Here is a 23,933-nt window from a genome sequence, read left to right on the forward strand (position 1 = left end):
AAGTCCAGCTATCCCAATTCTCAACAAAATGGAGCACACAGTATTGTTGATGTCCACAGCCCCTGCTCAGTGAGCAGCATCCATCAGGCACATCTTCATCCTGCTGATGACAGAATCTCAGGCTTCTCCAAGACCTGCATTTTCTCTGCATTTACAAAACCTTAACAGCCAGCAGCTGTTAATGTAAGACACATAGAAACATATGTTCACCTTGATAAGATATCTGAAAATAAACATCTGGAAGATAGAATTTTGGAAGAATCAAAGCACACACTGCTGTCTGGGCCTGCCAGCTCCCCAGCACACCAGGGGCCTGCTTGTGCCAGTTAAAGGTGAAGTTGTATTAAAACACATAAACATCAATGTCTCAAGGAAATGACTTGCAAGCCACAAAAATATACCACTGTGTCTCCTTAAAACACTCCTGAGAGAAACAGCTCTTCAGTTACCAAACTACCAGTGCTGTTCGGGCAGGAGCACTGAAACAAAAGGCTGGTTATTTCCAAATTATTGCTATTTGCTTCCAAAACAAAACCAAAACATGGGTATTAAAATAGAGAAAAAACTGCAGTGCTAACATTATCCATCCTGGTGCATGAAGAAGCTGACTAAGTTCTGAAATCTGCAACATTCTATTGTGAGAACAAATATCTACAATTGAACTGCTTTCCAGAAAAACAGTGAACTGCTATGGAAATAAAGTTGCAAAAGCAATCTGATTCAAAAACCAGGAAGCCTAAGCTGATTTTCACTGCTGAACCCTGAGTGAGGACAACTCTTCAGAGGTTGCAGAAGATAATATACATTGTACTCTTACATAAAGCACTCTGAAGATGATACATGTATAAAAGAACAAGCATTCACAGTTGGCAATGTTTGAGAATGTAATTAAAAATATTAATTAAAAATACTGCAATTAAAATGTCTAGAAAATCATCACACCATACAGATTAAAAATGAAACTGGTTTTAGTCATGAATAAAGGAGATCCCAGCCAACAACTCAGTTTTTCAAAAGACTTTTCAGCAAGTCTCCTGCACAAAACCTACTAAAGAAACTATGAAGTGACGGATGAAAAACTAGCTAAGACGCAAACAAGAGCTGTAATGATGAAATAGGCGATTTTAACATCAAGACTCTGAATATATTCAAAAGTGAACTTACACAAGATCAACCTATAGAGGCCCATTAAATCAAGTGATGCAGATAAAATCTTTGTCTCAGCAAATACCTACACTGGATAGGCACAGGACCAAACACGCTATGTTCCAATGTTTTCATGCTCTTCTATCAAGAATCCATTATGAATAATTCTGAGAGAATACTCATAAACAGACTATCAGTCTGATCCAGGATGCCAGGAATGGTATGCTAAAGCAAGATATGCACAAGGTACAGTAATTTCACTTTCCACAGAATGGTACCAGCACCACAAGAAATAAAATCTTGACATGCAGAACAAACTGCTCAGAGATCAAAACTGTTTTCCAGTAAAGAAAGAGCAAGTTCATTCTTTAGTCATATAAGAAACTGTCACAAACAGCCATGACTGCCTTTAAGCTACAAGGAAGATGCATCTGACTAGTTTTGGAATCCAAGCTATTTTTATGGTATTCATCTGTTAATCTTAAGACGTTCAGTTGAAAATTTCTGAATGGTTATATTTTCCATTAAAAAAAAAACAACACAGAAAAACAACTTCATAAACAGACATGATCTTTTGCTATGATCTTACAATAGAATCACAGAACAGTTTGGTTTGGAAGGGATGTTAAAGATCTTTTAAGTTCCAACCCACCTGCCACAGGCAGGGGATACCTCTCACAAGAGCAGTTACCCAAAGCTCAAACCAACCTGGCCACTGGAACACTTCCAAGGATGGGGCATCCACAGTTTCTCTGGGCAACCTGTCCCAGGGCCTCACCATCCTTATGGTGAAGATTTCCTGCTTAATATCTAATCTAAATCTACCCTCTTTTACTCTGAAGCCATTAACCCTTGTCCTGTCACTGTACTCACTGATAGAAGAGTCTCTCTCCAGCTTTCTAGTAGGCCTTTTTATGTACTGGAAGGTTCCTTTTCTTCTTCAAGCTGAACAACCATAGTTCCCTCAGTTTTTCTTCACAGGAGAGGTGCTCTGGCCCTTAGAACATTCTCATGGCCTCCTCTGGACTTGCTCCAACAGGTCCCTGTGCTCCTCATGCTGGGGGCCCCAGAGCAGAATGCAGTACTGCAGTGGGGGTCTCATAAGGGCAGAGTAGGGCGAGACAATCACCTCCCTTGACCTCCTGTCATGTTTCTTTTGATGTGACCCAGGATAAGCTTGCTTTCTGGGCTGCAAGCACACTCATTGCTGGCTTGTGTTTTTCATCTATCAGCATTCCTAAGATCTTGTACTCGGCCTTGCTGAACTGCATGGGAAATCAAGGTCCCTCTGAATGATATCCCTTCCCTCCAGCACGTCAGCTGCACCACACAGCCTGGTGTCACCTGTAAACTTGCTGAGCATGTCTCAATCCCACTGAATGTTAAATGGTAACAGTCTCAAAACATAAGCCAAGGGACTCCACCTCAACATTCAGATGCTGACTGCAACACATTCAGTGCAACCATCCAGACAGTTCTTTATCCAGCAAGTGGTCCAACTGTCAGATTCGTCTTTCTGTTTCATAGACAAGGGTACTGTCTGAGACAGTATCACCTGCTTTGCACAAGGCCAGGTAGATGACATTGGTTGCTTTTCCTTTATCCATCAGTCTCCTTGTAGAAAGCCACCAAATTAATGATGTAAACGTATGCCTCAACTCAGGTAAACAAATATCCTCATTTCTTAATTAACAATAATATCTTTATCTTCTCTGCATTTGTGGAAATCAGGAAGACAGATTCTGCAGCATGCTGTACCAATTCTAGTTGCAGTAGATAATCACTGACAGAACCATTTCAAGTGTGTTTTGTTTTTCCCCAGTGTGCAGGGAATGCACTCTGGTGAGGTACAGTTCATTACTTACACTAATGGGTCTGAAGAAATCTTTATTCACAGGCAGATCAGGAGTTCAGAATCTGTCTTGTTATAACACTGGAAGATGTGATCAGTCTCTTAACAGATTTCATTACATGTCCAACAGGTACATCATTCAAAGCAAACAATTATGCTCCGTGTCTTACATATACACTATTGTACAATATTAATGTGTTTACAAAAACAAAATGAAAAAATGATTAATGATTAGTGTTACCTCCAATCTTTTTTAAATGTTATGAAGAAGACAGATTCCATCTTTCCAGTTCTTGGACTGGAAATACTAATGACACTGAACATTTCAGTATACTTTCAGCTAGAGCTTTGCCATTTCAGAAACCTCAGACATGCACATTCTGTGTGATATCTTGAATAAAAATCTATACTAAATTAGGAATGTGAGGACCTTCTTTCTCCTACTGCTAAGCATAATTAAGTATTAATGCATGAAGATTCACTAAAGAGGGACTGGGGTATGCAACATTTAATTAGAAAACATTTTTCCATGCTCATCATAATACATCTTCTTTCCATATAATATTACTGTATTGGAAACTTGTTACATGATATAACAAGCCCCTGTGAGTTGCAAGAGCAATAAATAATGAAATTTCCCAACTTTGTGCAAGGTTTGTAACTTGTTGCAATAAAAAGGAGAGCTGGGATGTGCTGCAGATGTTCTGCAGGCATGCACTAGCATAACATTTTTTCTCTTATCAGGTATGCTGACCTCTAGTTATCAGTCCTTGGAAACAAAGTAGATTTTCCTGATTTCAATTTAAGCAAAAACATGTGCGTGTTTATGCAGCCCTTATAAACCTATTTGAAGTTTATACAACTTTCCTCTACAGCACTCTGTGTGATTTGCTTACAGGGGACAAGTACTGACATAAATAGACTGGCACAATAGAGCACACCCATTCTCAAACCTTTGCCAGTATTCAGAAAATACAGGGAAACAAAGACTGAATGTGCACTATGGAAAATGATACGATGACTTAGTAAGAACCACTGCAAGCAGCAACTTCCTGCTTACAATAAAGAACAAGTACGACACAACAGGAAAGTAGGATCTTACCTGTTCTGTATTAAAGCAATGACTTGAGAATATGTCTTTCCAATAACACTTTCTCCATTGACTTTTATAATTCTGTCACCTGTAAAAACCAAAATTATATCATCAATTAATCAACCTGTCTAGACTTTTTTCATCTCCTTTTCATTTTGCATTCCTGTATGTCACAATAAAGAACACGAGAGGAACAAAATTAAACATGTGTAATAAAATTACTTGTAAACATATACAGGATGTATAGTTCCAAGACTTTTCATAGAACATGTTCAGTTCTAAACTTCCATTTAAGTCACCCAGAATGTCACAAAAGAAAACAAGCAGGAGGCATAAGCTGTATCATGGGCTCACTTAAGCATCCAGTCTTCAAAATAAAGCTTTAGATGTCTGACACTACATACTGAAATATGCCTAATTCTTCAGCAGGTCTTAAGTAGGTATTTCATTCCAAACAAAACTGAACATTAATTCAGAACACTCCCAGAGGTAACTGTATGCTCCTCCTTTATTATCAGCAAATACTATCATTCTATACTTCTTTCTACTGAGAAAAACAAAAAGTAGTTTGAAAGGTGCTCCAGGTCCCTACTTCAGCAAAATAATCCAAACTGTTTCCAAGAGATTACCATCCCATTACCCTATTGTCCGAGAGATATTTCTTATCCATGCTGATCAGCCTTTAGAACTAACATTACTTTTATCAGATTTCTCCAAACAGTTTGTTGCACTTCCCTCATTCAGAACTTTAATCTCATCATAAGAGTCAAATATATCACTGAGAAGACACGAAAAACTTTGCCTTCTGAGCTATTTTCAGCTTTTGATGAAAATCCCATTCTTTTCCTTCAACAAAAACAGTACTGATGTCATCTCTGATCAGAAGAACAGAAGTATCTTGAATTTACTAATGAGGAGAAAATGGTCCCTAAAAGGATTACAGGCCTGGAGAGTTTTAGAAGGCTGCTGGAGAAAAAAGAACTGAAAAAAAGGACCCATGTGAAGTTAGCCAAAGGGAATGGCTTTTTCTAACACCACTTTAAAACTGAAAGTCCTTTGTGTCCTCTTGATGTGATCAAATCAAAGGAAAAACAGCTCAGAATGAAGACTCATCCTGACTCAGTGGCAGTAGTGTTCCAAACATGTGCTCTGTGCAGATTCCCTAAACGGACTCCAGGAATTTTCAAATGTATCAATCCACATGGATCCACCAACTGCTTTTAATTAGGTGATGATATAACATCAGGAAACTAAGCAGGTGTAATATTTTCCATTTCATAAAAGTTTGCGTGCCACTTTATTTGTTGGTTATCATTCTCTTCTTCACCTTCAAGACCTCCTTTAGTTCATTCATTTACTTTGTAAACTATGAAGGGAACATAGCTCTGCTAGTCTGGAGATCACAGAATCACAGAATTGCAGGGGTTGTAAAGGACCTCAAAAGGTCATAGAGTCCAATCCCCCTGCTAAAGCAGGTTCCCAACACGGCATCCAGATGAATCTTGTAGAAGGAGACTCCACAACCTCCCTGGGCAAGCTGTTCCATCACCCTTTCCGTAAAGAAGTTCTTCCCCATGTTTGTATGGAACTTCCTAAGTTCAAGTTTTAGGTCACTGCTCCTTGTCCTATCACTACACACCACAGAGAAAACTCTGGCCACATCATTTGCCTCCCACCTCCCTTTAGATATTTATAAACATTAATCAGACCCCCCTATTTACATAAGAACAAAGGAAGTTCAGTAATTCTGTCTCACTTTTTTATATATTGAGACCAAGTCACTGCAAGGAGGCTGCTTCATAGTACAGAGTATTCCGCAGTCCAAATCTACCGAATACTTGTTTGTTTGGAGACACAAAGTGGAACTTTTTAGGGTAGACAGCAGTGCCACAACAGAATCACATCTCTGCATGAAGAACATGTGTTCACAACCACACTGCACTGTGTGGAAACACAATGGTGTTTCATATCTGCAGCCAGTTTGGAAAATCGTGTTCAGGCTTCCTCCATTCTCCACACAGAGAACTCAAGGAAATCAAGAATAGAAAGAACACAACCATGTCATAAATGCAGACTCATTCGTTCATGATAAAATGAAAACCTTTTCTTCTTTGTTTTGACAGGGAGAAATGTGAGGTAACATTGAGTGAATGTGATTCTTAAGAACTTAAGTAGGAAGACCCTTGTTGTAGTGTAAGTGCTTGATCTAGCAGTCAGAAACCCTACTGGTGGCAGGGGGTTGGAAGTAGATTATCTTTGAGGTCCCTTTCAACCCAGGCCATTATGTGAACAGTTAACAACTACTATCGGTCACATGGATTGCTAGGCACCTGCAATGTATGGTAAACCCTACACCTGTGTTGCACATACAGTCACACTAAATAATTAGGCTGAGAAGTTAACCATCCTTCATTAAAACAAAGTTAATTTTGAAATACTTGACATCATACAGAAGTAAATCCTTCCAAAATGTTGTAGAAAAATGAAATGCTGTGGTTCTCTCTCTAAACTCTGTCCTTTCAGGTCATATGGCAAGCCTTCCACAGAATACATCAGATTCTTCTCTGGAACTTAAAACTGGCTTTTTTCCAGGTTGTTCTGGAACTTGTCCACAAATGTAGATCTTCTACTCAGTATTCCCATAGGAAAATGCAATTAGGAATTCTTTGCAAGTAGGTCATATTATCTTACCTATTTTTGTGCAGTTTTTATTTTTCAAAGAAATAAAACAGTGAAACTGAAAGCATGCATCTAATGAACCAGAATATGAACCTGCCAAAAAACCTTCAAGTGGGACTACACTGCATAACTGGCTACTTGAAAGCAGCAGTTGCAGCCAGCTCTGAAGAAAACAACTTTGCTCAGTTTCAGGTTCACATCAAGAGGAAGGCCTGAGACTGTATTGCAAAACAGAGTAGAAAAGCATGAAGGCTTTTACCTAAATAATATTTCTATTATCAATTCAGCGGTCCATTAAATACTTTTGATCAAGGTATTTAATCTGAACACTTTACAGTATCTCCTTTTCTGAATACATTTTAGTCCTTGATATTCTTGCCTAATATAAGTCACGGCATTCAGACCAAGACACGGGAGGCGCGAATCTATTTCAGTTGTCTGCATTTCAATAAATATTATCTAAAATATTTACGCTTGGAACACAACAATACATTCTCTTTAATGAAATACGTCAGATGTTAGATATGCAAGTATGATGTCTCTAACTCTAGCCAAGATAACTTTACAAGAGCATTCAAAAATACTCAAAATGAATTGACTCACATTTAAGACACACCCTTCCTTAAATTTACAAGAGTGGACCAAGCTTTCTGTTGAGTAGCAGCCAGGTAAGCTTTCTGAAAGACAGCTTACTGATTCTGGGTAATGAACCTTGGGTTAGGACTGCTAGTATTACAAAGTAATTACAAAGACCCTACAGTAATGATGGTAAATGTGACTACCTACTATTAGATATCTGAGTTCCTTTTTTCCATTATTGTGACTATAAAACAAAGCCAAAATACAATTGATTCTACAAAATAAATGCTTAATGTCTGTATCAGAAGTAAAGCAGTCTACCCTGCTGTTCATTCTCTGAGTGCTTTAAAATGTAATTTCAATACAGAGGTTGAAATATACTGTTATATTTCAAGATATAAACATGAAACAGTAGCATGACCTGATTAGATATAATGACTATCTGCAGTGTTTCCAAAAAGAATATTCCAGTAGATTAAAAACATATCTTTGCATGTATTTTTTTGTTCTTCATTCTGGATTCCTAAGATCTTTTCTACGCCTAAAAATTAAAAACAAACAAACAAAAAAACCCCTACAGATTCAATCTCTTTAGTATGGCAAACACTGAACAGAGTAGAAATTAACACGGCTTCTCTGCACAACTTCAACATATGCTGCATTTTATCAAGCCAAAACATTTCTTTACATAATAGCCTTAAAATAATGCCAACATAACCCTTCCCTCAATAACCACTTAAGGAGAAGTTAAAAAAGAAAAATATAGCATATGCTATAAAGAAGCATCTAGAATTGTTTTTAAACTGCAGATCATCCTACAATATTTTTTTATTTCTTTAGGAAGAAGTGTACAGAAATTACTCTAATACAGACAAATGCCAGCACACAACTGCTTTCAAAAGAAAATGCAGACACTTCACTGTCTTCACAAACACAATCCTTTCACAGGAACCACGTTTTGCCTTATAGAATAGAAATCTGTGTTTGTAACAGAATTCATCTACGTAGCTTGTATCATTTTAAGACCTTCCCTTCTAACATAGCTTTTTTCTTCCAATATTTAATAAAGATGTTAAAAAATACCTGGCACTTCAGAAAAAAACCTCCTGCCTGATCCAGAGATTATAGATGAAACAACTGAACACAATCTAATACAAGACAGACTTGGAATATTATTTCATTTAAAGGACAGTATAGTATCATAATTTGAAGGACAAAAACCTGAATGCTTTGCCATTATCAATGGGTCATAAAGCACAAGGAATAGGAGGTTACCATGCCATTTTATTTTTCATATAATTGTTTGTCGCCTTAAAATAATGAAGAAGAGTATTTAGACTTTTATGACTTAATACATTTTATGTAGCACCTCCTGAAAGTACACAGTGGTGCTTTTATGACAAAAATCCCTGGATGACAATTTCAACGAGAGAGGTTATAAACTTCCTAATGAAAGAAGGTTTAATGGAATACAGAACTACATGTAGAAGCTTAAATTGTGTTTTTATATCATGTATACAAATATCCTATCAGTATTATAGAAAAACAGTACCTGTGCACAGTCCAGCTTCAAAAGCAGGTCCACCTTCTTTCACTTGTTTAACAAATATGGTATCCATAGGCTCCAGTCTATTTCTTTGTTTTCCTGAAGGGAAAAAAGAATATTTCTTTAAAGTTTTTAATTACATTATATTATAACATTTTCACTTTAAAGAATTATTTTGAAATGTAACCCAGCCATGTTAATCATTACACTGAATACCGTAATCCAAATCCAGGGAAGGGAAAGATGCAATTTAGTGATGGGATTCAGTAGGTCAGGTTTTTGGTTGGACTTTATAATCTTGGATGTCTTTTCCAACCTAGATGATACTATAATTGCAGTGAGTGCTCGAGACAGCATTTCTCCTGACTATGCTTAGACCTTTCAGGTGTTGGGAGTGGGAAAGCATGCATACAAACTTATGAATGTGTTCTGATAAATGTAGTTTTTTCCAAGTTCATTTCACCATGTCTTTGCTATTTCATTATCATGCTAATTCCTATACTGTTCAGTGTTACTCTTTCCTCTTTTGGATTCCTACCTAGATATTAAGCTAGAGTAAGATTTAGTAGAATAAACTTAGAAATAAAATCTTGTTCACTTCCTCTGGAAGTGAGAATCACAGAATTTATTTATAGTCCTTAAGGAACTGTAACACTGACTTTCTGACTGTATTTTTCAGATGTTCCAAGGCTAAGTCTAAAGTTTTCTTGAAGATTTACCAAGATTCAAAAAAGCAATGTTTACTTCAAGATAAATTATAATGTCTGCACATGAACTGTGCATATACACAAAATGAACCTTAAAGGTGACCCACAGTAATAAGAAACCATCTATCTTATCTTCCCACATTCTCGGCATACCCTTCTTTCTTGGCTTCCAGAAATACAGACAATTTTTGCTTTTTACAGTAAATCAAAACTTTCCTTCCAGCCTGCCAGAAGAATGCTGTAGAACAAACAAAGATCAGCACAGAGTATTACCAGCCTACCCTAGCACCTCTGTCCTACATGTGTATGGGAACTGCTGAGTCATGGCCTGAACCTCTGATTGATCACCTGAGGCGAGCAATGAGTCAGCCATGGGTGCACAGGTGAAAGCAATTCACCTGTGCTGCTGGAAGGGGTGGAGCCTGGCTCCACCTCTCCTAGACCCATTTAAGAGCTGACTACCAGTAGGAAAGGATCTCTTCTGGAGATCCAGATCCCTCCTCTAGTGTTTTGTAGTGAGCCTGGGATGCAGGTAAGCTTTACATATATTCTCTTTTTGATATTATTATCTGCTTTGCCAAACTTTCTTGTTTATTTTGCAATTGTAACATCTTTATATTCATTGATTATACAACAGGGTAGAGAATATAAGCATTCACAGAACAAATGAGGGATCCTTAAAGGTTCTTCAAAATTTGACTGTGACAGCTAGTCCTTCTAAGTTCCTATCACCAGACGCCCTGCTGGGGAACATCACCATTTGGAGGCTACACAATGAGTCAGCCAGGAGAAAAGACATGACTGAAAGTAAGCAGAGTCTGGGTGGATCTGACTCTAGTGTGCTAGAAAGCCCCAGCACAACACAGAGAGAGGTGTAAGCTGCAGTAAAAAGTAATAAGAGCAGTAGAAAATAAAGAGATTACATAAAATTAGTACCACCAATAAAAAGAAATACTCCTCCTTTATTTTTATTCACTTCTCTAGTGATGAATGGTTGACTTAGCCCAACCCCTGGAAGTGTTGAAAGGCCAGCTTTGATGGGTCCCTAGGCAGATAAGTGGGAGGCAACCCTGGCCCACGGCTGGGTGGTTGGAAAATGGTCTCTAAGGTTCCTTCCAACCAATGGTTCTACAAAACAGTGCTCCTTTTGGAAGTACTGACACTACAGCTTAAACATTCCTCCTGGTCATGTTTACTAACCTACAGCAACACATTCTTTCTCAATTATTAACTGAATAAAGTGTCCCTCTTAAGTGTTTTTTGCTTAGTTTCCATAAAAGGAAAACTCATGACCTAAACATCTCAACAAATTGCACAAAATCGGATTTCTCTTCTCATTCTCACTCAGATTTTTCAAATACAAGTTTTAGCCTCACTACCAACATTTCTTAGCCCTGCCACCTTATCAAAAACAATTCAACAAAATGGCTGTAAAATGGTCTTAAAATAATTCCTTATGAGTTGAGAATAATTATAAAAGTTGATTTAATAGAATCAGATAGCTATTATTTATACACAAATAAACTGAAATAATAATTAAAAAAATCCAGCTGGAAGTTGAGTCCTGCTAATCAAATTTTAAATTATTTGGGGACACAGCTAAAAGACATAGGAAATGTTCTTTATAAAGAAAAGGTAATCTGTCATTCTTAATCTGCTGATTTAAATAGACACTGAACATAATAGGTCTCATCCTGTAAGAGTCAAGAATGTTTTGTCAAATTTAGACAAGCTCATAGAATAACTTATTCCAGATGCCATGAACAAAAGCTTGCTCCACCCAGAGTGAACAGATAAAAATTACCTTTTATAGGATCAAATATCCTTCCCAGTATTGTCACTTAACTTGATTGAAGAGAGAGAATTCCAACAATAACAATAATAATAATAATAGAGCTCCCACAACATATTTGATTTATAACACTTAACCCGTTGATGTTGGGTCAGATATTATCTCAGCTTCTCACAAAATGCCCATCACGAAGGGCAGGTGGCCTATCGCTAGCCTGCTCAATACTTACAAATGCTACCTTGTCCATGCCAGAACACATAAGAGGTCAAGAACTTGTTCAATATTAGATGCAGAGTGCCTTTAATACAGTTGCTGCATCAGTGTTAGAAAACTGTACGAGTTTATGCAGACCAGAGTGCGAAGGCTGCCCTGAACACTCAACTTCTGACCAACCTGTTGGCAGAAGAGTACCTACACAAAGAGATTCAACACTGTAAGTGGTCACTTTAGGCTTTTCCAGCTAATATAGGGACCAACTTGCAAAACCAGTGACACTTCAAGCATGGGTTTTTGTCCTGCGTGTCAAAAAAAGCTATACTGAACACTCATTCTTCCCAGAAAAATGAGCCAGCACCTTAAGGTTTAAGATCAAAGTAAGGGCAAAAAAATTAGGATGAAAGTTTTACCACACTGTCTACATTTGCAGGTTCATTTTACAGTCTAGTAATATCCACATAAAAGTGCAAGAAGAAAGCCTTGGATTCCAAAGGTTTGGAGATGAATGCATGTTCTTCAGTTCCCCTTAGCCTTCTACATATTTGGATACAAACCATTATTTCCTTCAGTAAGCATATAAATGAACTTCCTCTAGTGTGTTCAAAGCATGTATTTCTACTTTAAGTTTGAAACTTAAGCGAAGCTAAAAATTTTTTTCTGAAAATAGCAGTTATACTTTCTTCAGACAACTGATAAGATGTAAAGATATGCATCCAATCATTGCTGTACTAAATTCCAAGTAATGGATAACCTGAGAGCTTATCTCAGGTCTCAAAGCTTAATACTTCAGTTTAACAACTAAGTTGCTAAACTAACACAAAATATATATTAAATATCAATTTGAAGAAATTGATTGTAGAAGACACTACTACAGTTGTACTATTTGACTAAGACAGGTCTCCCTCATACTGTCATACAAAGGTCAGAGCACAAGCTACACAGATGTACAGCAAGCATCTGAGACTGAAGCCCAATTAAGCTGTTTGGAAATTTGTCTGTTAGAGATGCCCTTACTGAAATCATGGCATGAGCTGCAGTCCAGGAATGCTTTTATGTGACAAGATTTAAGGCCAAAAATGGAAATCCTGTGTAAAGGATCATAAAATAAATCAAGCATTTTACATAGCACTAAGAAGCAGTGCACAATTAAGTTGCAGAAGAGACAGCTTGGTAACTATTGCTTAAATGCAAGCTGTTTTTACAATTAAGTCTGCATTCACTTAACCACTTTGTTATAATGTCTTTTGTTTGGGGAGTAGTATCTAGTAAGTAACATCCTACTATCTCTTTCACAGATAGCTATTATATAAAGCTATGTGTGGCTTAGATCTAAACAATTAGCTATTTGTGCTAAGAATTTAAAGACATCTGATTCAAAATAATTAGTTTCATGTAAAGGATTATTTTCAGTTATTTTATGTTGCTCCTTCTAGAATAATTCTTCTAAGCACCCATTTCAGCACAACCCTATGCATGCTCAAGAGGTTGTATAATTTTTTTCATATTTTCCACATCATGGCCACTAAGCTTTAGCATGTATAAAGCCTACTGAAAGGTAAAAAGCCAAAGAGGAAACAAAGATTTACTTATTCAAAATCAGCATTCCTTATTCATTATGTGAAATTAAATCTCACTCCTGACACAAGCTGCCAAAAAGCAATACTTTCTGCTCATCAGTGGCAGAGCTCTGAATGTATCAGACAAGGGCGTTCCCTCATTCATTTCCTCGGCGTTTAAACTCCCTCTGGTGGAAAGACAACGCCCAGTGCACCAGGACCCCAGTACACCTCAACCTAACAGAGCATCTTCCAGCTCTCAGTTATCAAAGGAGAAAAATCACATAGTCCCAGCATATCTGATCTTCGTAATCCTAACTGGAAGTGACTGCTCAGCTAACAGCAACTGCACTAAATGCATGTACTGTGCAAATTCAGACTCAGAACATACCTTTACTGCATAGTTAGTTAATGCACAATTCCACCCCCAACTCAATACTCACACCCTCTGGGCACAGAAATGCTTACAGTTAAAACTGCTTATTACATGAGACCTCCTGCAGCTGCAAATACACTCGTCATTCACTCCCAAACTAGGTTAACAAAATGAATATTAGCTTGAACAGAAATAGACCAAGCTGTCTTTGCAGGCATCATTACTTGCATTCCAGTATGGCCAGTTTTGTGCAGCTGTATCTTTCACTGGTTTACTTCAGTAATGCAGCAGGAGATGAACTCATGTTTAATTTCTCCAGAAGTGCATTTAAAAACATTAACTGCACTATATGCAGTTTCACATAGGAGTAATAATAATAAAAAGAGCACAAGAGTCTCCAGTTGAGCAGATGGTCAACAGCCAGATAAGCTCAAGTTAACATCCAAGCAGTAAGGTCATTTTGCTAACTGAGAAGCTCAAGTATTTCTTTGAGTACAAATACTCCCTCAAAATTATGCAGTTCAAATTAAAATGTGACTTTAGAGTATGTAAACTGATGCCTGAGCTTTTACTTCAGACATTCAACATCAGAAATAAAGCAATAAAAATGAACCACGAAATACTTAGAAGGCTCAAGGCAAAAATTCACTGGCTTAAACGATTTCTCGAGTCCATCCTGCCTTCTTTATAATGAAGTTATTAGTCTAAATAACTGAAAAAATAAGTCTGAAAAAGCATAAGGAACATTCATAATCAAGTGCAAGACTAATACAATAAAAGCAGCTGATTGCAGCAAGCAGGTTTTCCCTAGCCAACACGAAGTTTTCATAACTGTATGTAAATCTTGTAAATGGACCATTTCACAATTGCTACTTTAAAGAACTCATGAGATTGAAACAGAATCTACAGAATCACAAGAATAATGTACTTTGCTTCAGCTGCTTCTCCAATTAACATCAAATAGAATTACAACATTTTTCATAAAACAAATATTTATCATAATTTATGACCTAACCTTCATACTACTTGGATCTGCCAGCTGTGATTGCAAGCGCTACCTCCATTCTGACATTCACACTGTAATGCTGAAGGGAGGCTTTCCTGCCACTTTTTGGAATACCAGAGGAGTAAGCTTTCATCATAGCCAGCTCATTTGCAAAGTAATAAATTCTAACCTGCTTGATTCTTCCACCTCACTTCCTGTCTCTCTGACCTGCTGAGTACAAACCTGCAAGTGTTCAGGGACACAGTACAAAATGGTTCTCTCTTGTAAAGCCTCTCCTAAGAATCTGTTTCCTAACAATATGCTATTTCTCTTCCTCAGGGCATCTGAACCATGCTCAGAAAACTTCATAACACAGGAAATAAATAGAAGTCAGGGTTTTCTTAACATTATGCTGAGTATTTTCAAGAAAAAAAAAATGTAAAAAATAATATAAATTAAAAATAAATTAAAAAAAAAAACAAAACCATTCTCTTAAACATCTGCTCACCTAACAAGATAGCTGCAGTACTCCTGGCCTTATTCTGCACATAGGTAAAGTGACTGAAATCCACTCACCCTATGAAACAGCTTACTTACAAAGACAGGTTTTTATGTAGGTCTGACTCAAGCATGAAGATCTCCAAATAACGCTTCTGGATATCCAAGACACTTGTGCTCCATATGGTTCAACAAAGCACAAGGCAGTGATTCTCAGACAACTTTCAGGCCATGGGAGGAGAAATATGCACAGACACAGTGGGACAAACAGTTCCAAGTGACTGCTGAATCCAAAAACCCAAATTACTCAAAAAAAAATAACTTAAAGTACAGCAGAACTTGAATTTATTAACAAATTTAATTAAATACAAATCATTAAAACTGTCAGGAGTACATTTAACGGAGTACAGCTGAAGACAACTTTTAGTTTTATAACCTGAAAACCAAATTTCATACATAGTAAGCATTTCTCCACCAACAATCCACTGCAGAAAAGGAGTCTAAAGGTCTCAAGACGAGCCCCAAGGGAGCTTAATTTCACCCACTGTCAAGCATGAGGTAACTCCACTAAAAAAAAACAAAAAACACTGAACAAAACATAATGCCAAGGAAGAAAAACAAGTAAAATAGTTCTCTTCAGTCATTTAGCTTAGAAACATCTGGCACTCAGTTCCATGATTCAGGAAAAATATGTTCTGTTATTATTCATAACATCTCTGGCATTTTGATTAGGCAACTTTTAGCTTCAACTACTTGGCTAACACAGCCTAAACTTCCCTCTCAAGAAAGAGGAGAGCAGGAGAGAATCACCTGGCATTCCCATGAAAAACATAGCCCGTAGTTAAAGTGAAATTGTTTTCTCAAAAAGTATTTTCCCACTACATTAGTTGCCAACACTATGATTTTTTTCAATTCCCTCAAATCTAAAACCCAGCCTTTTCAAGTTACAAGTTGACATACAAGTTAACATATGATTAAACAGTCAAGAGCAATTAATTTCGTTCCTATATACAGTTACCAGAGCATAGCTGGCGTTAGAAGGGACTGCTGGAGGCCACCTGGTTGCCCAGCACTGTGCCCAGGTGGCAAACTATAGACTCTCCCCATAATCCATGGAAATTATACTCACGTAGACCTCAGGATTTTTATTGAAAGTCAAAGATTATTTGAAGTCATTAGGAGTCACTGAAAGGCCCTATACATGTGATGAATTGGAAGGCTGCTGTTAAACACCCTAGAAGGTGCACATCAGCTCACATCTCCATCACAAATTAAGTTTAGCCTTCTGTCACTCAGCAGTAAAAAATAAGTTGAATTAAAGATGCACAAAAAAGGACAACTCACTATGGCACCATCATTCTTCATGTTATCTACCTCTTTTCCTCTTACTCCCATCCCACTAGCTTATACTTTAAGACTGTATCTTCCCAGCAATCTATTGAACTTTCCAAATATTTGAGTTCACGTTCATTTGTATCTTGTCCCTTATCAGCACTGTTCCCACCATCACAAGTACAATCAGTTTATTTCACAACAGACTGAGTTTTAACAGATGATGTTAGAAACCTTGGAATTAAATTCAACACTGGGAGGACACAAACCACATTACAGAAATCAACATTCTGTTTAAAGAAATGAGACATCAAAACCACATGAAATATTATATAAGCAACAGTCAAAAAAAGTCTTTCCTGCACTTTTTCCATCTTTTGCCCCAATATCAAAACAGACTAATATAAAGCTGAAGGAGCTCAAGCAATGCATGGCAACTTTTTTAGCTTATAAAATTGAAGGACAGAAATTTTAAACCTAAGTCAGACACATCAAAAAAGTCTGGTAATCACAATTCAACAATCTAAAAATGCCAGTGAAAACAGATGTCTGAACTCTCACTGGCAGGTGCATACTCATTAATCTCTCTACGGAAAAGGAGACTGAATCTTATTATACCTAATTCACTTTTTTTTTTCCTGAGAAGATAAGCTGCCAGTTGCCATAGATACCTCTATATAAAAAATAGGAGATAAGAACACTATATAAAAAAAAAAAGTGATTCTGGATTGTACGATTGCTAGATTCCCAAGCACTGTAATAACATAGCTTAAAACTTGTATTAAAGATGAAGTTCATTTCAGAGACTATTACTATATACTTAGCAATGGCAAACATTTAAAAAAATATTAAGTACAAGAAATCATAGCCATTCTATACTTCTCTTTTGTCAACTACAGATTCAAGGAGTGTTTGAAAGATGACATTCACTGTATCAATGCACAATATATCGAGTATAGGTAGATATTTCTGTATATGAAATCCTCCCAAAAGGTTGCCTTTGTAGGTCTGTGTGCAAACCCTGGCCTATAAACTCTTCAATGACTTCCCATCTATCTACTGCAATGAAGCTCCATGCATTCTTTCTGCCCTCTCACAGAAACAGTCACATTGACCATCCAGCCTGTCCTTCCCATGGTGCTGGCCGTGCATATCTGCAAGCTCTCCAGCTATGAGCTGTCCCACTGTGTCTCTGTGATCCCACTGCAACTGCATGCAGGGTTTCAATTCCTCCTCACATGTATTAGTGCACAGGCACTGCAAGGAGCCATTCAGAAAAGTTACAAGAGCTCTCTCCACCTGAAGGCATTTCCTTATTTATGTGCATAAACTTAGTGGTCCCCTTCTCTCCTGACTGTTGGCCATGAGGTCACTCCTGTCCACACTGCCCTGATCCCTTTGCTTGCCAACTCAGCCCCCAGCTTCCTCAATCTTCTGCTTTCCAAGTCTTTCCTTTTTTAGAGCTCTTCTGGATAAATTTTCCTCTAACTGCTTTGAAATCTTACTGCATACTAAAAACAAGATTAAGCCAGTGGCAAGATCTGAATATATGCTGAAAAAAGCTGCATGGAAATTCTATACCAGAACATAAAATCATATGAAAATATTCCATTCACTGATACATCAAAGCTGGTATGTGCTTTTATTTTTGCCCTCTAACTTAATTAGGTATTCAGCATATTAAATATAAATTTACTGCTTTCAGTTGAAGATAATAGGAAAGCGTTTCTCTACATTCACCTACCCACGTCTGTAAATGCTGAGAGCTGACAAGAAAACCTCAACTTCTAAAGGTAAGTTTAAATCTGTGAAAAGGCTATAAAGCAGACAGCAGAAATCTTAACTGAACTGAATTGATAGCAGAAAGCTGGCAATTTTGCACTGGCACACATCGCTTCACAAAAATGAGCAGCTCAGATGCCCACAGCTTCACATTCAACAGAGGAGAGAGGAAAGCTCAAGTGAATCAGCGCCTACAGACTTCAAAATAAAAATCTTTGTGATATTTTCACCGTTAATTAAGTCACAGGTACACAGAGGCATGTTTTCTAACCGAGCTCGAAGGAAAACGCATGAAATTCGCCACTAGATGGCTCCTCCGCCCGCCCAGCAGGCAGCAGGCCCGCCCAGGAGCACGGCCGGCCTCCAGCGCTGTGCAGCCAGCACGCACCTTGCGACCCCAGAGCGGCTCCGCTTCCCTCCCATTCTACATCGCTGTAAGCAGCCTTGGGATAATCCTTCAGCGAATTTCTGGCGTATCTGCTTTTGCTAAATTAACATGACTTTGTGAATACGGAAAATGAGACATACTTTTTCTTGGTTTTCGCCTCGCCAAGCGAACTGCTCTCCTTTGAGGAAAGGAACAACTTGAAGCAACGTAAATAGGAACAGCTTAACAACCCCAACCCTCTTTGAGGTCACACTGAAGTTTGGGAAAAAAAAGTTTAATCTTTTTGTCCTGTTTCGTTATATTTTAAGGTATACCACACGACAGTTGCAGGTTAAATTCCAGGGACACCTATACCTGCTGCTCTGCCATTTCTTCTCACTCTGTACAGAGCGCAAGCTCAACTTTTTCTTCCTGTTAACGTGAATATACTTATCTTCCCCAAGTATGTTTTGTGCCCTCTGATCTGTATTTCAAGGCGTACAGTGAACTAAGTAGCTATAAATAAGCAATAGCTGAGCTATGATTCATAGCTTAAGTAGCTACACAAAAATTTCCAGAAAGCCATCTTGCTCCACCTGCCCAGGTCTCGTAACAAACCACACAAATGCCTGTTCACTGCCGATCCTCTGCTGAAAAACATCTCAGATGAATAAAAACAGCAGACACACAGCTGCATCTTTAGCCGATCCATCTCTTCTCTCTCTCACAAGAACTACCAATTATGAACATGAACTGCAGAACTTCCTCCTCTACAACACAACTGACATTTCCATGCTCTTCTGACAGACGACTGACTCTTCCTGAAGGGATCTACTTCTCATTTGTTAAAATGGATAAAAATAGTGGCAAATGTGGGGACAGAAGTTGAGTGATGAGGAATTCAAAGAGACTGACTTTTCACTAGTTAACATGCTGGTAAATGCAAATGAGTAAGACCAGAAGGATGACATGCATGAACATATCTTTTTTCCCAAGAATAAAATTCAGTTAAACGGTTTGCCAGAATGCTTTCAATATATCACAGTTAGACAAAAAGCCTGAAACAGAATTGCAAAATGTCTACTTTTGAACTGAATGAGCTATTTTTTAAGAATAAGTTGAAACCAGGTACTGTTCTCCAGTACAACATAAAGAGGATCGCAACCCACTAGTAAAATCAGCATTCACTGTGCAGTTTATGAACAAAGGTATCCAGGTTTAAACAAGCCTATCTTCAAAGAACTGCACTGGAATGCCACATTAAGGACAAACTGAAGCACTGCACATTACACATGCACTGCACCTAATTCTACATCCTTTGCATACCTGATAATTTTGACAGAATACCAAGAACAGGAAGCAGGACTCGGGTCCCCACCTGAAAACCTGATTTTCTAACTCAAATCATAACATTTATTATCCCTGTAATGAAACAAAAATATGCCAGCAAAAGAAAAAAAAAAAAAAGTGTAAGAAGAGAAGAGGCATGAACATGGAAACAACTAAATGCTAAAGAGAAATTTTAATTAGGTGAGACTGAGACATAGTTCTGCTTAGTGAAAAGAAGCTGATTAGTGTATTTTTACAAAGAGAGCAGACAAATGCAATGTAACATGGAGAAAGCTATGAAAACAAAGTGGAACTGACACACATAACCTAGAAGTAAGTTTTTTTCCGTTCCTCCTAATAAAGCACAAGATTTTTATTCACAAATTTTATCTGACATCACAAAAAAATATTCAATGGATTTCAAAATGTACACAAAAATGACAAATCACTGAAAATGACCAAATAAATTAAATCAATACTACTAAATACTGAAGATAGCATTACTAGGCAGGCAAGAAGATTATATTATTTCTTCAACGGTTGTATACCATACGTGGATGTTTCTTTGGTTTTTTATCACCAGTATTAACACTAAGCTCGTATACTTCTGTGCTGATTCTATCAGAGTGAGTCTCAATGGGAATCATACCAGCTACACTCTGATGCATTAAAAAAAAAAGTGCTCTACAGTGTACCTATAAAAATACAGATAGTGAGTACAACCTCTTCATAGTACTTTGCACAGAAGAACAGTAAGGCCTAAATGCAGAAGACTGTAAAAACTTTGTCACTAAAAAGGCAAGAAATGTGTTTTTGCCTTTTTATCAAACATATGACAAAACAGTATGAGCAGCACAAGTGACACTGTGTATGGCAGTACACTGTAAACAGTAGTAAAGTATAGCAAATGCATAAGCTAAACAGGTGCAGCTAAAATACATTTTCTTCCCTTTGTTCTGATGCCATGAAATTCACTAAGGATGGTACTTACTAATTTTACATTTTAAATTCTTAGTTAGTTATTCAAGTGTGTTACATAGCTGGAGATAAACGTTTAACATATTGAATCCATGAAAGAATGAAAATAAAACATACCTTGTCTATTTCCATTCTCTTCATCCTATGGAAAAAGAAAGAGTGCACATTAAAAACTCATTAAATGGAGAAAATACATAGGCATCTATAAGCTAGGAGGATTTAAGGAGTACTTGTAACCTCAACTGTGAATTTCAGTATTTCATCCTTTTTCACAAATATTCCAACACTGAAGTATTAAGGCTTTAATTCTGAAATTGCAGCATAATTCCTGTTTGCATAGAAAAACTAAACGGTTCCATGAAACATCCTCAAAGAAACAACTTGAAAGGCATTATCTGAAAACAAGTGTAGAAAAATATCCAAAATACTGCCATGAAGCCTAACACTGCTCTGGAGCTGTTGCAAGTATGTTTCCACCCAGAAGTCAAGCATATGCTGCTATCATCCACAATGTTAAATAGAATGAAAGACATCTTTCTAACACGTTTTTTTTATAAGCAAGCTCTGAATATTCTTAGTGAAATTTGAAACATGAAATTTGTTTTGCCATCAGTGCTTCTGCTAGAGGACAAATACATACTCCAAATGCAATTTAGGAAAACTTTGAAGACTTTCCTTCTGGTCATCTCACTATATTTTACAATTCTAAACACCATCTATCACCCACAGTCCTTTAAAAAAAGCCTGCAACTGGAATGTACTGATGGGGAAGGACATGCTTAAAATAGCATATAATTACTTCAGTTTCTCGTTAGTATTTCAATATGAATGAGACTTTTGATAGAGCTTGGATAATTTCCTGTTAAGCAAAATTCTACTGAAATTTCCTAAATGAGATGGTCAAAATATGAAAATGTGTTTTCTTTCTGAACTGTGACTTCATGGATGTAATACATTTTTCTACTAAATATTTTCTAAGTAGTATGTGTTAGTCTAAGGACCTGTATTTCTAACAATTTACTTCAGCTCTGCCTAAAATCAGCCTCAGCCTGAAGGCAACAAAGAGCAATATGATGACCACAGAAATAATCTTCATCTATATATTCTTTCCTATTTTTAAATGTATCGATTTCAAATTTCTAGGCTTTCTGTATTGAAAACAGATCACCACCTTTTTCATATTAAATACTCTCAAAGCAATTGAACATTAATCTCAGTATACTCTTCAAGAGAGGAAGACTTGATGAAAGAGAGAGATCTACACATGCATACAGTGCTGCAGAGTGAGACAGCTGTCCTTTCTAGGTGCATTTCTTCCTAGGATATTTCTTTCTTGACACACAGAAGTTAAGTACAATCTGCATCTCAACACACTGCAACAGAAGTTACCACAGTATGTGCTGGAGCCTTAAAAGAAACCACATATAGATAACTATAAAATAAATACATAAATAAAATAAATTTTAAAAAGAAAGGAGTAAACAGAGTTCTGGTACTGCTCTGACTTTTTAGAAGCCACGATTATCACTAAATCCTTAAGTTGAACAGTCTTGTCTAATAATATATTTAATATATAATTTATATACATATATATGTATATATACGTGTTTTATATATGTATGTATGTATGTATGTATAAAGCAAGGCTTACTCTTCTCCACTCAGTACAGCCTTTGAGGAGAGTTCTTTGCTCCCAAGAAAATTCACTCCAGTGGCTTTCCAAGTTGCAGCCCCCTCTGACCTGAAGCAAGCTTTCCATTCCCATTCTTAGCACACCCAGCAGTCTCAAAGCCTCATGCTCTGTCCCAGATGTGCTCAGTGTTTCCCCCATGTGACAAGCCTTGTCTTCTCTCCAAAAGGACTAAACATGACCACATCAACAGTTTCTTTTAGGTAACTTTTCGGTTCTATTTACTGCCTCTACCAGTTTATGTTGACTTGCAATAAGGTTAGAAGGTACTAGAACAACACCGTCTTGAAATAAATCTAAGCTACAACACAAAGTCATCCCTGAAGTAAACAAAGACATCTGCACTGATCTGGAAGAAAAGTGACAGCATCAAGCTGACACTTCAACAACAAGGACTCTGACAATAAGAAACTTGTAGGGGATTGAGAAAAACCAGCTGTCCCATCAATGGCACCTTTAACTTCCAACTGTAACCAGTACCTTACATCACAGGTAGCTGCACCCATTCTCTGATGTGAAGAAGAGACAAGGTTATTACAAGATTTTAAGATGGCCAAAAAGCCTGATCATAGTTATCATTGTTATACTACCAAAAAAAGGAAAAAGCACCATCTTCCCTTCCCCCAAGACTATACACTTTTGATTACTGAAGAGAGAGGAATGATACTTAAGCTTAGAAATAATGACTGAAACTGTACTTAGCCACTAACCAACATGATCTTAAATCAAATAAGAATGGTACAAAATAAAATTTGTCTCATGCTAGAATCAAGCACAATAGGTGAATTTCATTCTTCACGTAACTTAAGTACCGACAGCTATAAAAGCCATCTTATGACGGCCCAGGAACAAAAACTTTGCTGATGTTACTTTTTTCTTCCATCTCATGAACACGAAGAAAAAAATATAATGGTTGAGGTTAACTTACAGAAGTGCTTACCAGAACTCTATCCAAATAAAACTTATCTTTATAGGGAATTGAACACCTACAACAATCTAACAATCTCATGATTTTTCTTTTCATAAACCAGACATAAAGAAGAACGAATTACTCAGATTCTGACATATCATAGAAGAAACAGAAGGGAAAAGGGTGCCAAGAGCTCTCTTGAAGTTCTAGCTCCTTCTTCTTCCTTCAAGACATGTCTTGAGATTTACAGGTATCAGCACAGTATGTGCTGTTTGGGTCTCTTTCAGGAGCTATCAAATGTGAATGAGAAGAACTCTGGACCCCCCCAACATCATCTGCCATTTCTTGTGTGCAACTCCTTCCGCATATGAAAATACTATTGTCTGTATGAAAAGATCTATGAGAAATTCAAGAGAAAAACATATCCCATCACTTCGTGTTTAAGGAACTGAATCCTGCTTATGCTATTTATTTTCATCTATAATGTGAACGGGGTTTGTTCCATTGGTTGGTTTTCCCC

General features: G+C 37.2%; 1 protein-coding gene across 7 annotated transcripts in view; it reads right to left on the minus strand.

Annotated features, from left to right (window-relative positions):
- ARHGAP21 (Rho GTPase activating protein 21) overlaps positions 1-23,933 on the minus strand; it is a 116,752-nt gene that overhangs the window by 46,591 nt on the left and 46,228 nt on the right. For all 7 annotated transcript variants that reach the window (XR_004169908.2, XM_031614321.2, XM_090142959.1 and 4 more), the window contains 3 exons: positions 20,931-20,955; positions 8,902-8,994; positions 4,101-4,179 (listed from right to left, as the gene is read on the minus strand). Coding sequence is in view for 6 of the 7 variants with exons in the window: in XM_031614321.2 (XP_031470181.2) it covers positions 4,101-4,179; positions 8,902-8,994; positions 20,931-20,955 (197 nt within the window). In the remaining variant the exon portion in view is untranslated. The remainder of the gene's footprint in view (positions 1-4,100; positions 4,180-8,901; positions 8,995-20,930; positions 20,956-23,933) is intronic.

This window comes from Phasianus colchicus, chromosome 6 (genome assembly GCF_987193195.1).
Source record: "Phasianus colchicus chromosome 6, bPhaCol1.hap1.1, whole genome shotgun sequence".
NCBI lineage: Eukaryota > Metazoa > Chordata > Aves > Galliformes > Phasianidae > Phasianus > Phasianus colchicus.